The sequence below is a fragment of the Aedes albopictus genome, chromosome 2 (assembly GCF_035046485.1).
Source record: "Aedes albopictus strain Foshan chromosome 2, AalbF5, whole genome shotgun sequence".
Lineage (NCBI taxonomy): Eukaryota > Metazoa > Arthropoda > Insecta > Diptera > Culicidae > Aedes > Aedes albopictus.
Window position 1 is genome coordinate 488,987,200 of NC_085137.1, and position 21,082 is coordinate 489,008,281.

The 21,082-nt window shown below is 38.3% G+C and overlaps 1 protein-coding gene across 4 annotated transcripts in view; it reads right to left on the reverse strand.

The window, feature by feature from the left end:
• Positions 1–21,082, reverse strand: part of LOC109423294 (rap guanine nucleotide exchange factor 4) — a 957,479-nt gene that overhangs the window by 207,219 nt on the left and 729,178 nt on the right. For all 4 annotated transcript variants that reach the window (XM_062854198.1, XM_029870605.2, XM_020077464.3 and 1 more), the window contains one exon: positions 4,525–4,611. In XM_062854198.1, coding sequence (XP_062710182.1) covers positions 4,525–4,611 — 87 coding nt within the window. The remainder of the gene's footprint in view (positions 1–4,524; positions 4,612–21,082) is intronic.

Sequence of the window (21,082 nt, forward strand, 5' to 3'; positions counted from 1 at the left end):
CACCTGAGCTGTGGATTTTTTCCCAATTTAACCAATAATTTACCCATCTGTACATATGTACGTTGAGTTATTTGAAATTCATATTTATGAGTTTGTTATTTGTTTACACACCAAATTTTCGATTTCTCATCCAGCAATGTGAATTGCTGAGATGCAATCAGCAAATTTTATTTTACTACAACATCAGTAATGGTAACTGATGAGTCAGCAATGATTGCAATGGCTGATTACCAGCAAATCATGTGTAGTTTCCCGAGAATTATGTTGCGCACTCATCTTCTCAACATTTACTAAATCACCAAGAATTCATAGGAATTCCAACAAAAAAGCCCATTGGAGCACAGAATGTAAGGCACCGCACCATTTATGGATATTCCAAGCCTTTGAGCATTGTTTGCTAGCTGTAAATGACCAATGATACCATTTATTTATGAAACTGAAAAATTTCTAAACATTTGATAGAAAAAAAACAAAAAATTCCAGCTGGAGTCGAGCGCGGACAAAATTGCTGGTCTAACAGCAAAATAAGCTGTCAATACACGATACTGAAGATCCAGCAAAAAATATTTTGCTGGGAGGAATGCTGAATTTACAGCATGCCAAAAACCAGCAAAGTTTTGCTGGTTTCCCGCGAAATCAAAATAGTGTGTATCGTGATGTTCTTTATTGTTTTTCTACATCTCGTTTTTATTTTATTTTTTTTTTTTTCCTATGCTATTGGTTTTTGTGTTTTTGTGTTCTGGAGTTTCTACTTATCGTTTTTTATCTTTCCAGCCAGTGGCACTCCATTTCTCAAAAATTTCTACGCATTCGCCTATCTTACCACCTGCATTATTGAAAAATTTTCTCTTAGATTTCTTAGTCTTCAAAATCCTAGTCATTTCCTAGTGGTTTTCTGTCATCTACTGCACTTCCCATAACTTCAAATTTGTAACATTAGCATTTTTTGCTATCATTGAATTAACACCGTGGATCAGGGCTGCATTTATAGAGCCAGGGGGACCATGGCCCCAGGCTCCACATATCAGGGGCTCACAAAATCTCACTTCACGATCTCAAAAGAAAAAAAATGAAAATATCTGTCCATAAACTTTTGAAATTCTAAGCTTCTTCAAAAGTTTGTTTTGTTTTTCAATAAAATTTCTCAGTCTATTGCATGGACTTGATATTTTATTTGAAATTCTGAAGAAAAAAAAAACGCAGAAATTCTGAAACAATTTAAAATTATGAGTTTTGAAGAGTCATTATTTTACATTTTTTATTTTTCAAAAAATCCACAAGAGTTTTCTACAAAGTTCAATAATATTCTTGATAATGTGTGCCAGAAATGTGCAAAGATAATGGATCATTGAAGCCGACTTTTCCGCTACTTACCACTTCAAAACAAAAGCGCCACCGTATATGGACGGTAACACATTGACAGCAGTCGAGTTACGTCAAACACACAAGGCTACGGTGGCGCTATCTGTTCATTTCATAGCGGCCGTTTTAGTTATTTTAGTGATCCATTCCAAAGTATGCTTGGAAGAACTGCAGAAATTTCTACCGGAATTTAGAATAACTTTTGTAACTTCAGAGTTTAATATCACTTGCATGAGTTTGCAACCACGATTTTCAATTGGAGCCCCAGAAATGTTTAAATATTTGTAGAGGAATTCCAGCCAAAATTTTAGGGGTTTTTTATATTATGGATTCGATTTATGGCAAAGTCCATTGATTTCTTTAGGAACAAATTTGTGTGGATATCTTGATAAATCTGAGAGAATTACATAAGTTTTACAAACTTTTTTTTTCTTTCTAAGAATGCGTCCGCGATTTTAGGCAAAAATTATTTAGATATGTCACAAGAAATTCTATCAGATATGAAGCTAGAAATTCCTTCAGTAACCCATCATGGATTTCCAGTTAAAATGTTTCAACAGTTCCTATTAGAATTTCTGCTTAAAGAACACTATAGAACTTCCAATGCTCAATGAGGTTTCGCCAGAAGTTGATTTCCTAATTATGAAGAAAATCCTCCTTGACAGTCGAGTTAACACTTGTTATTCCTAAGTTCCCCAAAAAAATCATGGTAACAGCAGCGTTTTTGTAAATCCGGCCCTTCCGGAGATGCTCACCAAATCACAAGTGCTTTCGACCATCCAAATGAAATTTTGAAGTTTGATCTAAGATGTATGAAATTAATTGGGAAAGAAACTGGCTTTAAAGCGTGTTGTCAATCATATTATGCTAAATGAGTAATTTCTAATCTATGGAAAATTTTGGAAAATTTGGTCTATTCTTATGCTAGCGAAAGTTGCAAACTTTAGGTTTAATTTCCTCTAATGCCTACTTCTGTCGTATTTTACTGTTATTAGAGTATGAGCACTGTATTCTGGGTAGTTAACTTTATATGTTTTATGTGTCTCGACCTCTACTGTGTTCTATTCTATTGTCTGTGTTTACCTTTTTTATTTTCTATTTGCTGATTATTTGTGAGAGTCTTTATTTATTTATAAGTATATTTTTAAAATTCCTTTTTGTGTTTTTTTTTTGCTTTTTTGAGGTTTTTAATCTGCTTCTGGAGTTTTTTGTTTCTTCTTGTTGGCATTTTTATTTAACTTTTCTGCTTCTTGCTTATCATGCGTTTTGATTTGTCCTTCTTTTTAAATATATGTATATCTTTAACATCCGTTCTTTTGTATTTATTTTTGTTAATATTTTTTAAAATATTCTTCGGTAATTCGGTTAAAATTGGAGGGCGCTAAAGTTTGAACCTTATGCATTGGAACCCCACAAAAATTTTGAATTTTTTGCTGCAAAGCTGCATAGTTCCTAGTTTTTACAGTAGCATGTTTTTTCAACCTGTTAATAATGAACGAAAAAAGTACATTATGAGGATTCTGGGTCATTTGGCCGAACGCCATTTGGCCGAATGCCGTTTGGCCGAAAAATGAATGATGAACTTAAGTGACCATGTCCCCGTTCCCAGCCTCAGTATAGCTTGAAAGAACAGCCTATGAGTCAAAGAAGGAATAATCTTTGATAAAATATAGGCAGTTTCAACGCCAACTAAGCTCTGAATATCAAAACTAAAAAGAATACCGTGATTTCGGGAGAAATTGATCATTTTTCGTAGTTTTTGGCGAATAATTTTTGAATACTTACCGATATGGATCAAATTAATGCTTTAAAACAAGTACGACCATGGGTTTCATCAGTCAACGAGGTTAAACATTCTACTGCAAATCATTTTATTACAAAAAATATCATTTGAAATGAAAAATCAAAAATTTTAATTTCGGGGTGAAATTGATCAGTCAGTGAAATGTTTTTGTAAGACCTGAAAATATGTTTTCCTCCTGAATTAACCACCCCGGAATGCGAAAAGCTGTGCAATATTTTTACAAGTTTACTAAAGTTTGATATATTTAAGTTTGAAGTATAGTAAATCTTAAGAAAACGCCTGAAAGTATGCAATTTCCATACTAAATTTGTTATAACATCCGGAAAAGTTCAATTTAATGCATAAATTTCAATATTTATAGAACTCATGAAGACGAAATCGGGTTTAGCGAATACTTGGCAGCTAGAAACATTCATTCGAGTATTCATTACATTTGCGATACAGCTACGGTAACAAAAGTTTGGAAGTGCCGTTGAAGTTCGCCTGACAGGCAGCTTCGGAAAATATTGAATTTTATACAGAAATATGTGACTAATTGGCTGTAAAACACGTAAACTCATCATTCAATATCTCTTGAGCTAGATGATGAACAATTTTTACAAATTGTTTTAAGTTTAAAGCGTTATTTTTAACAAATGAAAATGACCCTCTCGTCGATCAAGTTCGCCCCACTGATCAATTTCACCCGAAATCACGGTAGCCTATTATTAAAAGAAGGAAATATTTCTGATGATCATATGGCAATTAGAATGTCGAAAACTTCTTCTGAATTTTTTTGATCACGATTCGGCCAAGCGGCATTCGGCCAAATGACCCATTCGGCCAGATGGCGTTCGGCCAAACGGCATTCGGCCAAATGGCCGGACACCCATTATGAGCAATGCAATTTCGGGCTTTTCCGTTTTTCTGTATTATATTTTTCTAGTGTTATGCAATTTTCGGATAGCGAATGTCTAACTACACTTACTCTAACCCCACCTAAATTCTCATTGTTTAAGAAAAACATTTGCAATGTGAAAAGCTAGCCAATGATGGGATTGAAATACGTTTTTTAAATTGGTATACGGCTATATCATGTCTTGATACCCGAAATTCTCGATAGCGGCGAAAATCTAACCTGTGGTTTGTGAAATGGTGATCAAAATCCTCAATCACTAGTTATTAATTGACGAAAAATTTAAGCCTTCTTTCTATAACCTTCCATTAAAAATGTTAAATCCCTCCGCTAAAGCATCCTTTCCCATTCAAATCCGACAATAAATTCGGATTTTGATACCGCCGCAGGTACCGAAACGTTTTTCCCTAAAAAGCTTTCCATTTTTTTCCTCTCAATCTCAACCGTAGACCGCGAAACTCACCTTCCGATCCTTGAGGCAGCTGGTGTTGTCCGATACGAGCAGTGTCCGCAGGGCCCAGCCCATCCGAGACATGGCAGGACTTGGAGCCTGAAAACGAGACACAGAGAAAAACAAATAAAAGCATTAGCATATTTGAGCCCCCATTTATGCAGGGCTACGACGGACGACGACGATGAGCGGGTCCCAGGTCATCCATCCCTCACTAACCCGGTGGTGCCCCTTGATCCTGGCTTTTGACTCTCATCTACTCCTATTCGCATATATGCACATGAAGAGATAAAAGTTGAGTGCCGCAGTCGAGTCCCCAGTCGAGCATTATAGTAATAATGTTTGCTTTGCATCCTTTTTTTGTTTTGTCTATTTTAACCGACGATTCTTGTGTGTGGAGATGATGTGTCGTCATTGTGGGTTTCACATCGCATCTGCGAAGTTGGTGCCTTTGAAAATAGTGCGGTTTTTTCACCGTACGTTGCCAAAGGGATGCGGAAGAAAGAGCCATCTGGGTCGTTAGTTGACCTGGTCTCCACGAGAGTTGGTCAATTTGCATTCGCTTGGCTACGGTCAACGGTAAATGGGGTTATGACTTGGAATGATGGAGGAATGATTTGTTTTATGAGCGAAATGGAGTTTAAATTTTGTTAAATCCATCGGGTCCTTAAGTTTACAACGACGGACTTGGTGATAGAATCACTGGCACGCCCCTGTCCTCCCATTTCATATCTTTTCCTTCCTTTCAAGTAGCGGGTTACTCAAGTTTTCCAAGTCTCAGCGCCCCCTAAACAGGTTAGTTTCATAGGAATGACTTCAACATTACGTCTAATTAGGAACTACTCAGCAAACATTTTTGCTGCATAAGAGTGGAATATACAACTCTTAGGCAAACTGTTGTTCAACCATTTTTGTTTCTTGGGTATTCCACTGAAACCATTCCATGAAACAATAAAACCATCACGATTTTTTTGTAATTATTGCGGAAGGGGCATCCTTGCAGGTAATCCTTTTATGAATTCGGTAAAAAATATTCTAAAGATTACTACAAAAAATGTTTTTGAAATTATTCCTTCCCCTGTAATGCTCAAGAACTTTCTACATGATTAACTTCAGGGACACCGACAGAAACTCATTTGGGAATTCTTTCAAGATTTATTCAAATTTCTCAGGATTTTTTTTATAGAAACAAGTTTCTCGTAGGATTTGCTAGAATCAGTGTTGGAAAAAAACTCAAAATCTCAAATCTCATGGTTGAGTTGTTTCATGCGCGATTCTTGTCTCGCCAAACTCACCACCGAAAAAATCCTGCATGAGTTGACTCATGATTTCACTCATTTCTTAGTGTTCTTTATATTTATATCGAAGTTTTTTAGGATTGTACAATAGAACAAAGGAAATCTAGCGTACAACAACATAGAATGCCGTTCAAATTGATTTAGATTCGTTTTACAAGCGAACGAGATTTCGGCGCTTGACTCGTGAGAGCGAGATTTTGCATGAAATTCTCGCGCGTGAGAAAACGATTTAGAGTCGCGCGCGTGTTTGCTCACGCAGGAGCGGTTCATGAGTGTGCTTTGAGTGTGAGTTTACCAACACTGGCTAGAATAATTCAAGCAAGTAAATTGCTCCAGAGATTCCTTCAGAGATTATTTCCGGAACTCTTCCAGAAATTTTCTTTGGGCTAATCTTAAAACTTCTTCAGAAATTCGTTCAGAAATTCCTCTTGGGATTCCTTAAGCGATTATTTGGAAAATTTCTTCAAGGATTGCTACGGAAGTTTTGCTTTGAATTTGCCTTAGGAATATTATCAGAACTCTACTGGAAATTTCTTCAGAATTGTAGAAGTTTCTTCGAAGACTTCCTCCAAAGATTTCTTCAAAAGATGTAATTCCAGAAGAATAGAGAACAGGGGAACAGAGATTCGAAGATTCTATCGTAGATTCATTCAAAAAGTCCTTTAGGGGGTTCCTTACATATATTTATTTGTTCAATATCATTAAGACAAGACATAATCAACAATAGTACGCCACAATACTCGGTTTGTGGCTGCCGCTCTCCATCCTCGGTCGCGCCCAATGCTCGCCAAGTCACGCTCCAACTGGTCCGCCCATCGTGCTCTCTGCGCTCCACGCCTTCTTGTGCCAACCGAATCAGTTGCAAACACCAGCTTTGCAGGGTTGTTGTCCGGCATTCTTGTAACATGCCCTGCCCACCGTATCCTTCCGGCTTTGGCCACCTTCTGGATGCTGGGTTCGCCGTAAAGTGCAGCGAGCTCGTGGTTCATCCTTCTTCGCCACACACCGTTCTCCTGCACGCCGCCGAAGATCGTCCTTAACACGCGTCGCTCGAAAACTCCGAGTGCTTGCAGGTCCTCCTCGAGCATGGTCCATGTCTCGTGCCCGTAGAGGATCACCGGTCTTATTAGCGTTTTGTACATGGTGCATTTGGTGCGTGGGTGAATCTTTTTTGACCGCAGTTTCTTCTGGAGCCCGTAGTAGGCCCGACTTCCGCTGATGATGCGCCTCCGAATTTCACGGCTCACGTTGTTGTCAGCGGTCAGTAAGGATCCGAGGTAGACGAATTCCTCCACCACCTCGAAAGTATCCCCGTCTATCGTAACATTACTACCCAGACGGATCCGGTCGTTTTCGGTTCCCCCTACCAGCATGTACTTTGTTTTTGAGGCATTCACCACCAGTCCGACCTTTGCTGCTTCGCGTTTCAGGCGGGTGTATAGCTCTGCCACCGTTCCAAATGTTCTAGCGATAATGTCCATGTCGTCCGCAAAGCACACAAATTGACCGGATTTTGTGAAAATCGTTCCCCGGCTGTTGAGCCCGGCTCGTCGCATCACACCTTCCAGAGCGATGTTGAAGAGCAGGCATGAGAGTCCGTCACCTTGTCGCAGTCCCCGGCGAGATTCGAATGAACTGGATAGTTCACCCGAAACCTTTACGCAGTTTTGCACACCGTCCATCGTTGCTTCAATCAGTCCAGGCAGCTTCCCAGGAAAGCCGTTTTCCTTAAGAAATGTAGATTTTTTCCACGAACTGTTTCAGGAATTGTTGTTGAAACTTCGCCAGAGTTTCCTTCAGGTCTAATTCCATATGTTCAGAGATTCCCTTAAGCATTTAAGTAGAGTTTTCTCTAAAAAATCTCAAGAGATTCTGAAAATTTCTCCAGGGATTGCTTAGGGTTTATTCAGACCTTATTTCACGAAATCTTTCAAAAAATTTCCGGTGATGCTTCAGAAATTTCTCCAACGATTCTCTCAGCAATTCTTGAAATAATTCCTGAATCTATTCAATGGCATTTTTCAACAATTCAAAAAAAAAAATATATATATATATATATATATATATATATATATATATATATATATATATATATATATATATATATATATATATATATATATATATATATATATATATATATATATATATATATATATATATATATATATATCATCTCTTCGATCCGTGCGGTCGCGAATATACACGCAGTTAAACTAGTGACGAGGCGAAGTTCCTTTCTACCGACCGAAAACCCACAGTGCGGCGACCGTGTCTTCCCCGTGAACCAGTGACCGTATTCCGTATTAGTCCACTTCGTCGTTGTCCCGCGGTTGAGCTCCGAAGATGGTTCCCTTGTGTGGACATCTTTTTGGATATTTCTAAAGGAATTCCTGTATACATTTCTAGGAAACATTTCCGAATAAATGGCTCAAAGAATCCGCGGAGAAATTCTTAGAGTTATCCTTAAGGCAAAACTGAAGCATTTCCTCACTTTTTGGCTTTTGGATTTTTTTTAATAAAACGAACCAATATTTTCAAAATTGGTTTTCGTACACATGTAGCGTATGGATCAAGGTATCTCCTGATTTTTTTTTCCTGATAGAAAATGTTTTTCGTTTTTGCCAAAATGGAAAACATTTTCCACCACAAAAAAAATTTGCCGTACAGAAAATGTCGGAGAGAAATCTGGAGAAAATCCTGAAGCAATCTCTATATAAATTTCTAAAGGAATCTCTGGAGGTTTTCATGCAAGACTTTCTGGATGAACCTCTGTATTTTTTTTGTATACTGGTGGAAGTTTTTAGTGAAATACCAAGAGCCATTCCTCAACAAATCTCTTGCGGACTCTGGTGGAAAAATACCTGTACGAATTTCTGAATGAATCTCTGGAAGATTTTTCGAAGAAAATCTTGGAAGGTTTCATGAAAGAATCTTGGAAGAAATTCTGAAGTAAACCCTGTGAAAATTTGAAATAGAATCCCTGGAGATATCTTCAAAGAGATTCCTGGAATAATTTCTGTTCTAATTCAGCGGAGTTTCAGGAGGAACTCAAGGAAATGTACATAAAAGAATTTCTAGATAGTTTTCTGTAGAAATTCTCAAGAGAATTTCTGAAGGAAAACTTCTGGAAATAGCCATGGAGCAAATTTGAAAGCAATCCATAGAAGATTTCATTATGGTATCATACAAAGAATTTCTGAAGAAATCTCTAGAGAATCTTCCATGGAATCGTTAAGGAATCCATGGAAGAATTTCCTAAGAACACTTTGGAAGAATTCATAAAGGAGTCTAAAGTTTCTAAAGAAATCATTTCTGAAGAAATCTTAGGACGATTTTCTGAAAGAATTTTCGTACGGAATTTCGAAAGAATTAATGGAGAAATTTTAAAGGAAAGCCATGAAAACTTGAGTAGTGGAGTTCTTGGAGAAATTTTTGGAGGATCTTTTAGAGGTAACTCTAAAGTAAATTTTAGAACAATTTCAAAAGAAATACTAATCGATCCCGTAGATTAATTTCCGGGGAGTTTTGAGAAGTAATTCTTGGGCGCTCATGCTGGTAGGAAGTAATTTTTTTATCTCAAGCGCTGGTTACTCAGTGAATAACTTAAAGTAATCTCAATGACACCACTGCACAGTGGTCCAAATCGCGATAAAACACGATCGTGGGCATTTTGAGTGTAAAAATGTGAAAACTTTATAACGTGATGTTCTGCAATGTTGTTACATATCTTAGGAGCACCTTTTGATAAGTTTGGTTTTTTGATAAGTTTACTCAAAAGTTAGATGAAAAGCCTATTTTCTAAATAAGCCTAGAAAACTAAATGAGATCTTCGGTAAATTTGTAGATAATATCATGCAGAAAAAATGTTGCCGAAGACAATTTAGCGCTATCTTTCGAAATAAGCGATATATAATAAATTTAATAAAATCAATCCCTAACCACTAAATCCTTTATACCTTTCTTGGATGAGGTTTTCATGGCTTCTGATGTTCTGAACACTTTTTCAGTTTTTTCAATATGTTATTATTGCCGGGGCCCGTAGCGTAGTGGCTACACGTTCACTTCATAAGTGGATGGTCATGGGTTCGATCCCAGCCCCGGCACTTGCAGCTTTTCGTCAGTTGCTCTTTCCCCCGAAAGCAGGTGACACCTGACCCTCCTCTGAGCATATGCTCTAACGGATCCGGAAACTTGAATATTGGCTAACGGCAATTCATAATGGACCCCCAATTGAACTGGAGAAGAAACAAGAGCCACACATAAACATTCAACATCCTTGTGCACATCATTCTACCCAGGGACAGGGTGGAAAAGTGACAGCAGCGCAACGGTAACCAGTTCAATATATGTAGTAGAATTAGAATTGTATACATTTCGGTGATGTACGTACAGCCGCCAATTGGAATCGCTCACGCAGTGCCCTAGTGGACAAAAGAGCTGTAAATTAGGTTAAGTGGTTGAAGAATAAAAAAAAAATGTTATTATGCATTTTTTTTTGAAGACAGTGTTGCCATATTGAAATGCCATAGCATAATGAAAAGTTGAATAGAAATTCTGTCTTATACAGATCAACTGGTTAGTTGCTCTTTGTCTCTTCGATGTTTGAATTGTGTTTAAAAATTGAAATGTTTTAATTTTTTTAACGTTAACATAAACACTAAGTTCGTTAAATCTCATTTTAAAGAATTTCTGTTGCTTGAGATGTTCATATTAGTTTTTAGTATCTCAAAATACGTCTTTTGGCTGAAGACAGTGATGCCACATTTTCATTTTTAGTTTTGCTTTTTTATGTTAAAGAGTCGTTTTCATATGATAAGAATACTCGAAAAGTCTAAAAAAGTTTCAAAAATGTCAAAATCAATAAAAAAGTGGATAATCTTTCTTTCTATAAACGCTGCCGCATTCAGATAAACATCCCAAGCAACGATAATCATTTAAAAAGAGGTTTTACTAACTTAGTGTTTATACGCTTTAAAGTGAAAAAATGGCAATTAAATACAATTTAATTACCGAAGAGACAAAGAGCAACTTATCAATTAAGCTGGCATTTTTATTCAACTTTTCATTATGCTTTGACTTTTTTGCAACTTTTCGAGATATCTTATTTAAAACAATTGTAATTTTTCATAGAAAAAAAAGAAAAATCTCGTAGAAATAATAACAATATGGCAACACTGTCTTCAGAAAAAAAGATGCATAATAACATATTGAGAAAGTGTGCAGAACATCAGAATACATGAAAACCTCATCCAAGAAAAATATAAAGGATTTAGTTGGAGTCTCCAGTTAGCCTAGTGGTTAAACGTTATGTGTCCGACAAACTTTTTGCTTTTTTCTACACCGTGCTTTTTAAATGGGCGCTGGGTACCTGGGCTAAGGATCGTCAATCCGGAGACGGCGGGTTCGATTCCCGATCCAGTCGGGAAAATTTTCATGCAATGGTAGGAAAAAAAAGCCCTTCAATTAATTACTGTGGAAGTGCTCAAAGAACACTAAGATGAAGCAAAGCAGGCCAAGTTCCAGCGGGAACGTAGTGCCATAAAGAAGAAGATAAAGAATTTAGTGGTTTTTCAAGGTTTGAAGGGGTTGTTTTTACTAAATTAATTATATATCGCTTATTTGAAAAGATAGCGCTAAAGTGTCTTCGGCAACATTTTTCTGCTAGCTATTATCTACAACTTTCCCAAAGATTCCATTATTATTTATTAAGAAAATAGATTTTTTATGTAATTTTTCAGTAAACTTATCAAAATACCAAACTTATCAAAAGATGCTCCTAAAATATGTAACAGCTTTGCAGAACATCCCATTATTTAATTTTCATATTTTTACACTCGAAATGCCAACGATCGTGTTTTTCACGATTTCGACCACTGTGCACTGGTCCGGTGTTATGGAATGACATGTACGACGAGGTTAAAGTTCCCGGTAGGAGTGGATATCTTCGGCTTCTCTGACGACATTACGCTGTAGGTCTACGGTGAATCGATCGAAAAAGTGGAATTGGCTACTGGCCCACTCGATCATGGCTGTGGAGGTCTGGATGAAATCCAAGAAAGGTCCACCTGGAAAGCTGATGACATTCTAAAAGAGCGTGTCATGATGTTCGATGCTGCAAGGCTACTCAACTAATCTTGAAGGTGCGATATGCACTAGCACTCCTCGAAGTAATGCCTTCCAGGTGGCCCCGGTGAGACGTATGGTTTGGCGGTTCTTAAAATTTCAAAGCATCAGTTTTAAAACCGTGATTAAACCTAAGTGATTATATTTTGGTTTTATAATGCTGTTATAAGGACGTCCTCGAAACAATTAAAAATGTTACTTAGGAAGTAATCCAAGAATTTGTCCAGGGCAGTCGCAGTAAATTTCGTATGCGAAAAGCAGCCAACACCATTTGGTTGTATGTACTGTCTATCATATATCCTGTCCCAAAGCATTCCATTATCTTAATTTTAGCCTCTGCTACCGACCATTTGCTGATCAAATCACGACCTTGTTGACCAACCATTATCGATGACTCAAAGTCTCCTGGGACTTGTAAACCCTTCCCAAAGCTTTCCACTTCTGTCATCACCTCGCCCAAAAATGTAACAATCTTGTAAATACACATCCCACCCAATCGAATCGCTTGGTGGCAGTGGTGACCCTCATTATTATTGGTTGCTCTTCCGCTGGAGCCACACAGGACCCTCGACCAGCGCCTGCTTTATTCCCATAGCTCCCCCAAGACAGGAGATAGATCCCACCGAGCAGAGATAAAAGGCAGCTCCGGACGAGCAACAGGAGGATTATCCTACCAACCAGCCTGCCTTCCACCCATCTACCCATGTCGCCAAGATCCAGCTGTGCGTCCCCGATGACCGGAGGAAATCCGTAAAGCAAACACACCATGAACGACGACGACGGTGGCAAGGACTCGACCACAGCGAACAAGGACGACGATGACAACGACGATTCAATTTTGTTCCTCCCTGGAAAACCAACACCCCTCACCCCACTGCACCACTTGCACACCAGTTACTGTGATATTTATATGTCGGTTTATATACTATACCCGCAAAGATGAAGCTTCGGGTGGTTCTGTCGGTTTCGGTTTGCTGCGGCCGTATCTGTTATTAATTTGGCCAATTTGTGGCCATATCCGGTTCCATTATCGATGACGACGACGACGGCGACAACGCCGGTAACATCGAATAAGAAGAAGACGACAACGGAATGGAGTATATAAAACTTTTGTAGCTACACGTGTGCCATTGACAACCGCCGGCCGCCACAACCATTCAGTGCCCTGGCTTCCGAAGTAGTCTCTTACTCGGTCTGGACGCAGACCCAGTTCGAAATTCGAAAATAGTTCCTATCTTGCCCAACCGGTCTGTACTGCTTTTATTGTGCCGAAACCATGTGAAATGGCTTTATCAGCAGTTGTGCATTCTGCAATGGTTGGACACGATAAAATTAAGGCGTCTGTAAAAGACCGTCCCTTATTTTGCAAAAAAATGGAATCGTAAAAGTTCGTAGTTGGAAAATAATCGTTTAAGCTAAGAAATGATAATGAGAAAATGTGAAGTACGTATCTCTGGTAGAAATCTCTTCTGGGATATTTTTTTTTAACTCCTCCAGGATTTTTTCCTAAACTTTTCAAAAAGTTTATCTGAAAATCCTTCTAGGAATTCCTCCAGCGCCATCCCAAGAAGCGCTTCCCCAGGAATTCCTTCAGAAACTCATCCACATACTAGGGTCTGGGACCATTTGGGCAGAAGCACCTATTTTGGGCACTTGCTGCTTTAACTCAGTAAATTTTGAACCGAATGACTTGAATTTTTGAATATGGCTAGATACTGTGCGTATCTGATCGTGTCTCAAAAATCAAGTCAATCGGTTCAAAACTGACTGAGATATAGCAGCAAGTGCCCAAAATAGGTGCTCCTGCCCAAATGGTCCCAGACCATACTCCAGAAACTGCTCCAACTTTCAGCTTTTGCTCAGGAATCTCTTTAGTAAATTCTATTTTTTCACGGACAGAAAATCGTTCAAATTGAAACTAAAATAATGTTTGTTGAATTTACACATTGAAATTCTTTTGAAAATATGTGAATTTTTATAGTTTCAAACAGATTTGCTAATTTAAAATCCATGTGAAATTCTGTTTGATTTAACAATCCTGTGTTTTATGGCGACTCTAGTGGAAATTAACATATTTCTACTTTGTTTCTAAGTCAATTTAACTGACCATTCCCACGGTGACGAATAGGATTGTAAAAACCACAATATGTAACATGAAATCAAGCAGAGTATTTTGATGCAAATGTTTTACTAATGGGTTCCATGGTCACTTCTGTTAAACCAAGCAATTCTGCTTGCTTTTATTTTGCAAAGCTTTTACTACTTTGCTAATGCTGGAAAAGTGTTAGTTTTCAAGTTATGCAAAGCTTAATTGAAAATTACCTTTAACTTGTGCGGCATGCGAAATACAAGCCCAGACCTTTTTGAAAAGTTGTTAATTTGATTATAGCCTGTATCCGCAATAATCGGGACACAGAAGTGCGACTGCAGCCCTTTAATGAATCAGTAAAATTGGCCAAATAATTGACTGAGAACTCTTTGGTGTATGTTTATTATTTGTACCAAATTTCATAAAAATCGATGCATTACTTTTAACTGTGGATGAAAAACAAACAGACGTGGTTCTAACCATTTTGTACAATAAAGACCAATTTTCATTCGCATAAATTGATGGTTCTTTTACGCTACAGTTCAAAGTTTTATGAAGATAATTATGAAATTTCGTTATCAGTTATGATACTTATAGAGACACTTTCTTGCAAAATTTCATCAACATAATAAATTGGCTTGAAAGTTACAGGGGTGAGTGTTAGTGAAAATTTTTCGTGTTTTTCATGTGCGATATTTGCCTACTCATAACTTTTGAATTTATCTGCCAATTTTCATGAAATTTTCACAGAAGCTAGTTGATTATGTGTTTATCATGCCTGCTTGATTATTGGTATAGTACTTTCAATAGTACAATCGAAACAATAATGCTGACTTATTGCCGTCTGAGGGGCTAAAATCACGTTCAGTCACAGTACATGTTTCGACTATAAAATTGTTGTTAAAGCATCGATTTTTTTTTGAATTTTGCCTATGCAACAAATGTAGATTGAGAGGTTTGTGTTCAAAATTTCAGCCATTTCCTTTGCTAAATTTAAAAGTTACAGTGCTGACAAGCAAAACAGGCGCTGTACAAAATTCAATGGCGCACATTCTACTCTTTCATTGTTACAACAAAAAGTACTGCACCGATTCACATGAAATTTTGTAGGTAAAATGAACACATCTTAAGTTGTTATTAGGCCAAATTTGAGCATTTTTAATGTATCTATTGCAGAGTTACAGCTGTATTTCTGAGTCCCGAATATTGCGGATACAGGCATTAATCAGGAGATCCCCTGATTTTTCTGTAAGAATATATTTTTATATTTTTTTTATATAAAGAATGATAACCCAGAGAAAAACCAAGAAGGTTGTTTTCCAATGAATATATTATTGAAACTAAATGAAAACTTTATTTGATACTACCATAATATTGTAGATGTCAAGCTTGACAACCCACGTTAAAAGTCTGAAACTATTGTTATTTCAATCAGATTTCCGATTGAGGAACAATAAAACAGGATTGTAAAAACAATAATATATTCTCATTGCGGCCAAAACAATGTAAAATTTCTTTTGACTTAACGTGAAATATGATTGTTTTAAGCGTAGATTTTTCTGCGTGTTGAATCTCCAGAGGCATCTCCAGGAATTCCTATAAAAATTCCTTCAAGGAATCCTTGAAAAATGTCTCCAGTATTTTATATGTAATTTTACGAAATTATTGTGCAAAACAGGGATGGCATGTCACGCAGAAATTGTGCCCATTTACGATCATCTTTCACTGAACTACTCAGTTTCATTTACCTACCTTACAAAAGAGAAAGAGAAAAAACGCACAATAAAATGTAGGGGGATTAGGGGCATAATGGGCACCCGGTGCGAAATGGACACCCCTGTTTTTTCCGAAACCGTTGACTTTCATGTCAAACTTTTAATGCACAAGTGTGAAGGAACAAGAAGCAACAGCAAATAAGGTGCTACGAGTGTTTGAGTGTGTCCACCATAAAAACAAGTGAATTGTCATCTTATCTACATGTATACGCAGATTTAGCAATAGATTAAGTATTTTATTTTTGATCAGAATTTACTCAAAATAGCATTTTCAATGATGTAGTTGATTCGGGGTGAAATGAACACTGGTAATTACGAATGGATGTACGCGCATTGCATACTGTTCGGCGTTTTAAATAGTTTGGAAAAAATCAATCCGATTATTTTATCCTAAAGATTATTTAATTAACTTTGATGTTATGTAAATTCGACTAAGATGGAGTATTATATGTGTGGAATTGATCTCCATAGGCAAATTACATAACTGATCAATGTAATCAAAGTTATGGCTTAGAATATTCAGGGGTGTCCATTATGCCCCTAATACCCCTACATAATTTCTCTCACGCAGAGTTTTTGTGCGGGTGATTAGAGTGCTACGTGAGAGCAATGAGAGCCCGCAAGTCCTAATCTCAATGCGCAATTTCAGCCGCACGCAGAAAAAACAGAACTCAGTGCACACGCAGTGTGTTCAAAGGGGTCAGCGTTGTTTGAGCATTTGGTGAACCGAAAGCATGCCAGTGAATCCAAAACCCGCTAAAGGGTATCAAATCCTGTGATATCAGAGACAAGCAGACGTCTTAAGCTGGTCAAGGACTTACAGTTGATAGATATTTTGGATCCAAATTCCACCGACAGGCGGTGTTAGTGAGCTAACAAATTTTTGTTTTTCATATATATCAGGAAAATTTGCAAAAAATTGCAACTAGCGCCGCCTAGCTGCAGAAACTCGAACCAAACGATAATTATTCTGAAAGCCCTTGATCTACCAAACAACTTTGCCGAAGACACCATCTTTCTAAAGAATCAGAATGCTGAGATATATGATATGTAAAATTTGAACGCTCTCTAGCGCCGCCTAGCGGTGAAATCACGAATCATACGGCCCACATTTATTCTGAAAGCCCTTGACCAACTGAACAACTTTGCCGAAGAAACCAACTCTCTAAGTAATCAGGATCCTGAGATATATGGGATGGAAATTTTGTCAGTGTTGCATCTGCTTGTCTAAAATATGACATAAATCACAGACAAATAGATGTGACACTAACGAAATTTCAATCTCATATATCTCATGATCCTGATTACTTAGGGAGTTGGTGGCTTCGGCAAAGTTGTTTGGCTGGTCAAGGACTAACCGATAATAAGACTTAAGATTCATAATTCCACCGCTAGGCGGCGCTAGAGAGCAAACAAATTTTAAATTTCGCATATCTCAGCATCCTGATTTTGTAGAAAGATGGTGTCTTCGCCAATATTGTTTGGTAGATCAAGGGCTTTCAGAATAATTACTGTTTGGTTCAAGTTTCTGCAGCTAGGTGGCGTTAGCTCACTAGCACCGCCTAGCGGTGGAATTTTGAATCTTAAGTCTTATTATCGGTTAGTCCTTGACCAGCCAAACAACTTTGCCGAAGACACCAACTCTCTAAGTAATCAGAATCATGAGATATATGAGATTGAAATTTCGTTAGTATCACATCTATTTTTCTGTGATTTATGTGATATCTTAGACAAGCAGATGCAACTCTGACAAAATTTCCATCCCATATAGAGGAAATTACCTATTCTCGGCCGTTTTGTTCTCTTCGCCTTTGGGGGTTTTTTGAAACCTATTGAACTCAGAGTTGGTCTCAAATCCTTCCCAACTAAGCTGAATTATATGGACAAGTTTCAGGCAATTTGGCAGACAAAAAACCCCCCATGACGAAGAGAACAAATTTGCCGATAATACCCATTGTCACCCTATCTCAGGATCCTGATTACACTCAAACCTCCATTTAGGTAAGATCCATTTAGGTAAAATCTATTTAGGTCCCTCCATTTAGGTAACGTTACCTAAATGGAATTTGATTGTGTTCAAATCAGTTGGAGTACTTAAGATTAGGTATAAGACTGGTTTATGGGAAAGAAGTAGTGAGTGGTGTTAGGGGGTGGGTATGGGGGAAGGGGGGTGCAATGTTGCCCCCTAAACACCCCCTCCCCCCCCCCCCCCCCCCCCCACCATGCAGTGTTGAAAAGTGCCAGTATCCAGCGTCATTTCCAGCTGAAATTGAGATAATCAACCATCCTTCCATCATTCCATTGATACCAGCTCCAGCATTGATGACGTCAAACCCGACATCAACCTATCATTCACCTGTTTTTATTTTGGCCACCAAACCCAATATAGACTCAACAGTTGTTCGATGTTGGTCCAACAATGGCCCAACATACGATAAAAATTGACCCGACTTTGACCCGACATTCAATAATTTTTCAGTCTGGCGGAATTTTGCAGGGTTTTTCGTGTTTCGTGCCCAGCTAGTGATTTGAATGACAATTCTGATCTAAGACCCTCCAAACCCCCCGAAAACGCCCCTCCCCTCCTGAAACTCATTGAAAGCCATCTGAAACTCCGCATGATCTCCTTTAAATCTCCTAGTAACTCTCCCTTGTTGAACTTCTTTGCAACCTTGTAATCCATTTAGGTAATCAACTGAATCCATTTAGGTAATGAATCCATTTAGGTAAAAATTCTATTTAGGCAGTCCCGACTCATTACCTAAATGGAGGTTTTAGTGTACTTAGAGAAGTGGTTTCTTAATAATCTTTAAAAGTTACCTAGCTGTAATTTTTTATAAAGTTTACCTAAAATCCTCAAATTTTGAATGCTAGTGGATACTAGTAGGTCTCAGGTAGTTAGCTCCCGTGGCAGAATTTTACAATAAACTTCCCATCACTACCAAACAACTTTGCCGAAGAAACCATCTAAGTGCTTTCATACTCTTGTGGTACACACAGTATTGCACTGGAAGCACGACTGAGTGCGCTCTCAACACGAATTTTTGTGTGCACATTTTCTGCGCGCACAAAATGTGCACGCAGAAACTGTAAAAACATGTTTGTTCTAACATTTGTTTAACCCTCGAGCGATCGCGCTATTGTATTTTGTACAACACGTTGAAAAAATCTTGCTTTTTTTTACTCAGCTGACGCAGGTTGATAGCCGCGCGAGTTACGGAAGGTTAACCCTCATAACCCCAGGACAAACTTTTTATTTTTTACCGGCTGATACTCAGGAACTTTAAATTATAAAAATAAGTGGATTTCACAATGATCGATGGGAAGAGTTGTACTTCTTGGAAGGGTAGTTGTCAAACCGGAAGTCCATGCTTGTACCTGATTTTTCGCCGGAAATAAGTGTTCCCAGGTGCCATGTTGTGGCGATATGTTCTACAGCTGCATATTGGCTACTTTTTCAATAAATAACTGTTTATTCTTGGTAGATCAATTAAATTGGAATCCAATCTGGCCTTTAATTTCTTACCAAAGCGTGTTTTTACAAAGTGGAGTCAATTTTGAAAATTGTGGCAGAAACCGATAAACGCTCAAAAGTATGCAATGGTCTTGTAATTATTCGTTGGCTTAAAGTGTGACCCGTGTTTGAATTCTAGATGGATTAATCACATGAGTGATACTTTTAAAATAAGGACTCTGGTATAACGAACAAATTCTTCATAGACACTAAACTTCTAAAATAATCTTTTCAGGTCCAAACTGATTATGCAGCTTTGGAAGCAGTGCGCCCCGAGTCCTACTGGAAGTACACATCTGGGACCAAATTTCATATGCAACTCATGCTAGAAAACAACCCCAGCATTGTGTACTTGCATTGGCTCACCATTTCAAGTTGTTAAAGAGTTCAGAATTATTTTAAAATGCCAGATTCATAGACGAATCGTTGAAACATTGAACCAGGGAACACTTATTTCCGGTGCAAAATCGGGTTCAAGCATGGACTTCCGGTTTGACAACTACCCTTGCATGAAGTACAACTCTTCCCATCGATCATAGTGAAAACCGCTTATTTTTATATTTTATAGTTCCTGAGTAATATCCGGTTAAAAATAAACAGTTTGTCCTGGGGCTTTGAGGGTTAAGTACTTATTTTGAGCGGGCTGAGCCTGAGCGGGTCACGTCATCAGGATGCCGGAGAGCTCATCTGACCGGTATAAGAAGACGTGGTGCGCAGCGAGCTAGGTGGGTCGATCAAGTGAAGCACGATTTGCAGACCCTTCGCAGAGTGCGGTACTGGAGACGCACAGCCATGGACCGAGTTGAATGGAGACGACTCCTACGTACAGCAGAGGACACTTTAGTCTGACAGGTGAGGTAAGCTCAGCAATTTGATATCAAGCTGGAAGATGTCGTCAAACAAAGAAAAAAAAAGTTTACCTTCCACATGATACACGTTACGACAGAATCTAAAAACGTGGCCTATTTTAGCCGTAAACATTCCCAAGCCCAGAAGAGTCCTCCACCGCATGACTGGTGGTCGAAAACTTAATCTTTTGTGTTCAACAACTAATGGATTCGATTCAATATTAAATGAAATCAATTTGCACCCTCTTCTTGCATAGAAACCGAATGTGGCGGGCACGGGGGGCGGGTGCTTTGCATTCTCGATCGATTTGTACCGCACACGACGACTATTTGTACTGCGAAACTGCTGAAGACAAACTTCTGTGTTAGTTGCATGCAAATGCATTTGTTGGAAAAGTTTACCAATCCGATCAATCGGTTTGGAGTTGGTGGGTATTTTGTTGATGCATAAGCAATTTATCACACTGGTCAACTCTATTGACTCAATTTGTGTTGACAAATACCTATTAGGCGGTGAGGGTCTCCAGTTAGCTATGGATCGCCAATCCGGAGACGGCGGGTTCGATCTCCGTTCCAGTCAGGAAAATTTTCTCGACTCCCTTGGGCATAATGTATCATTGTGCTTGCCTCACAATAACAAAATTCATGCAATGGCATGCAAAGAAAGCCCTTCAATTAATAACTATGGAAGTGCTCAAAGAACACAAAGTTGAAGTGAGGCAGGCCAAGTCCCAGTGGGACGTAGAGCCATAAAGAAGAAGAAGAAAAAGAAGAAGAAGCTAATAGGTGAGTCTTGGAAGATTATAGCGACCCTACCTGTCAGCTTCCGGTTTTAGTGAGATGGCTTAAGCGCCACTCCGTGAGGAGACCATCTACCAGATGTAAGCTTGCCCGGCTTAGAGACCTTCCTGAAGGGGAGG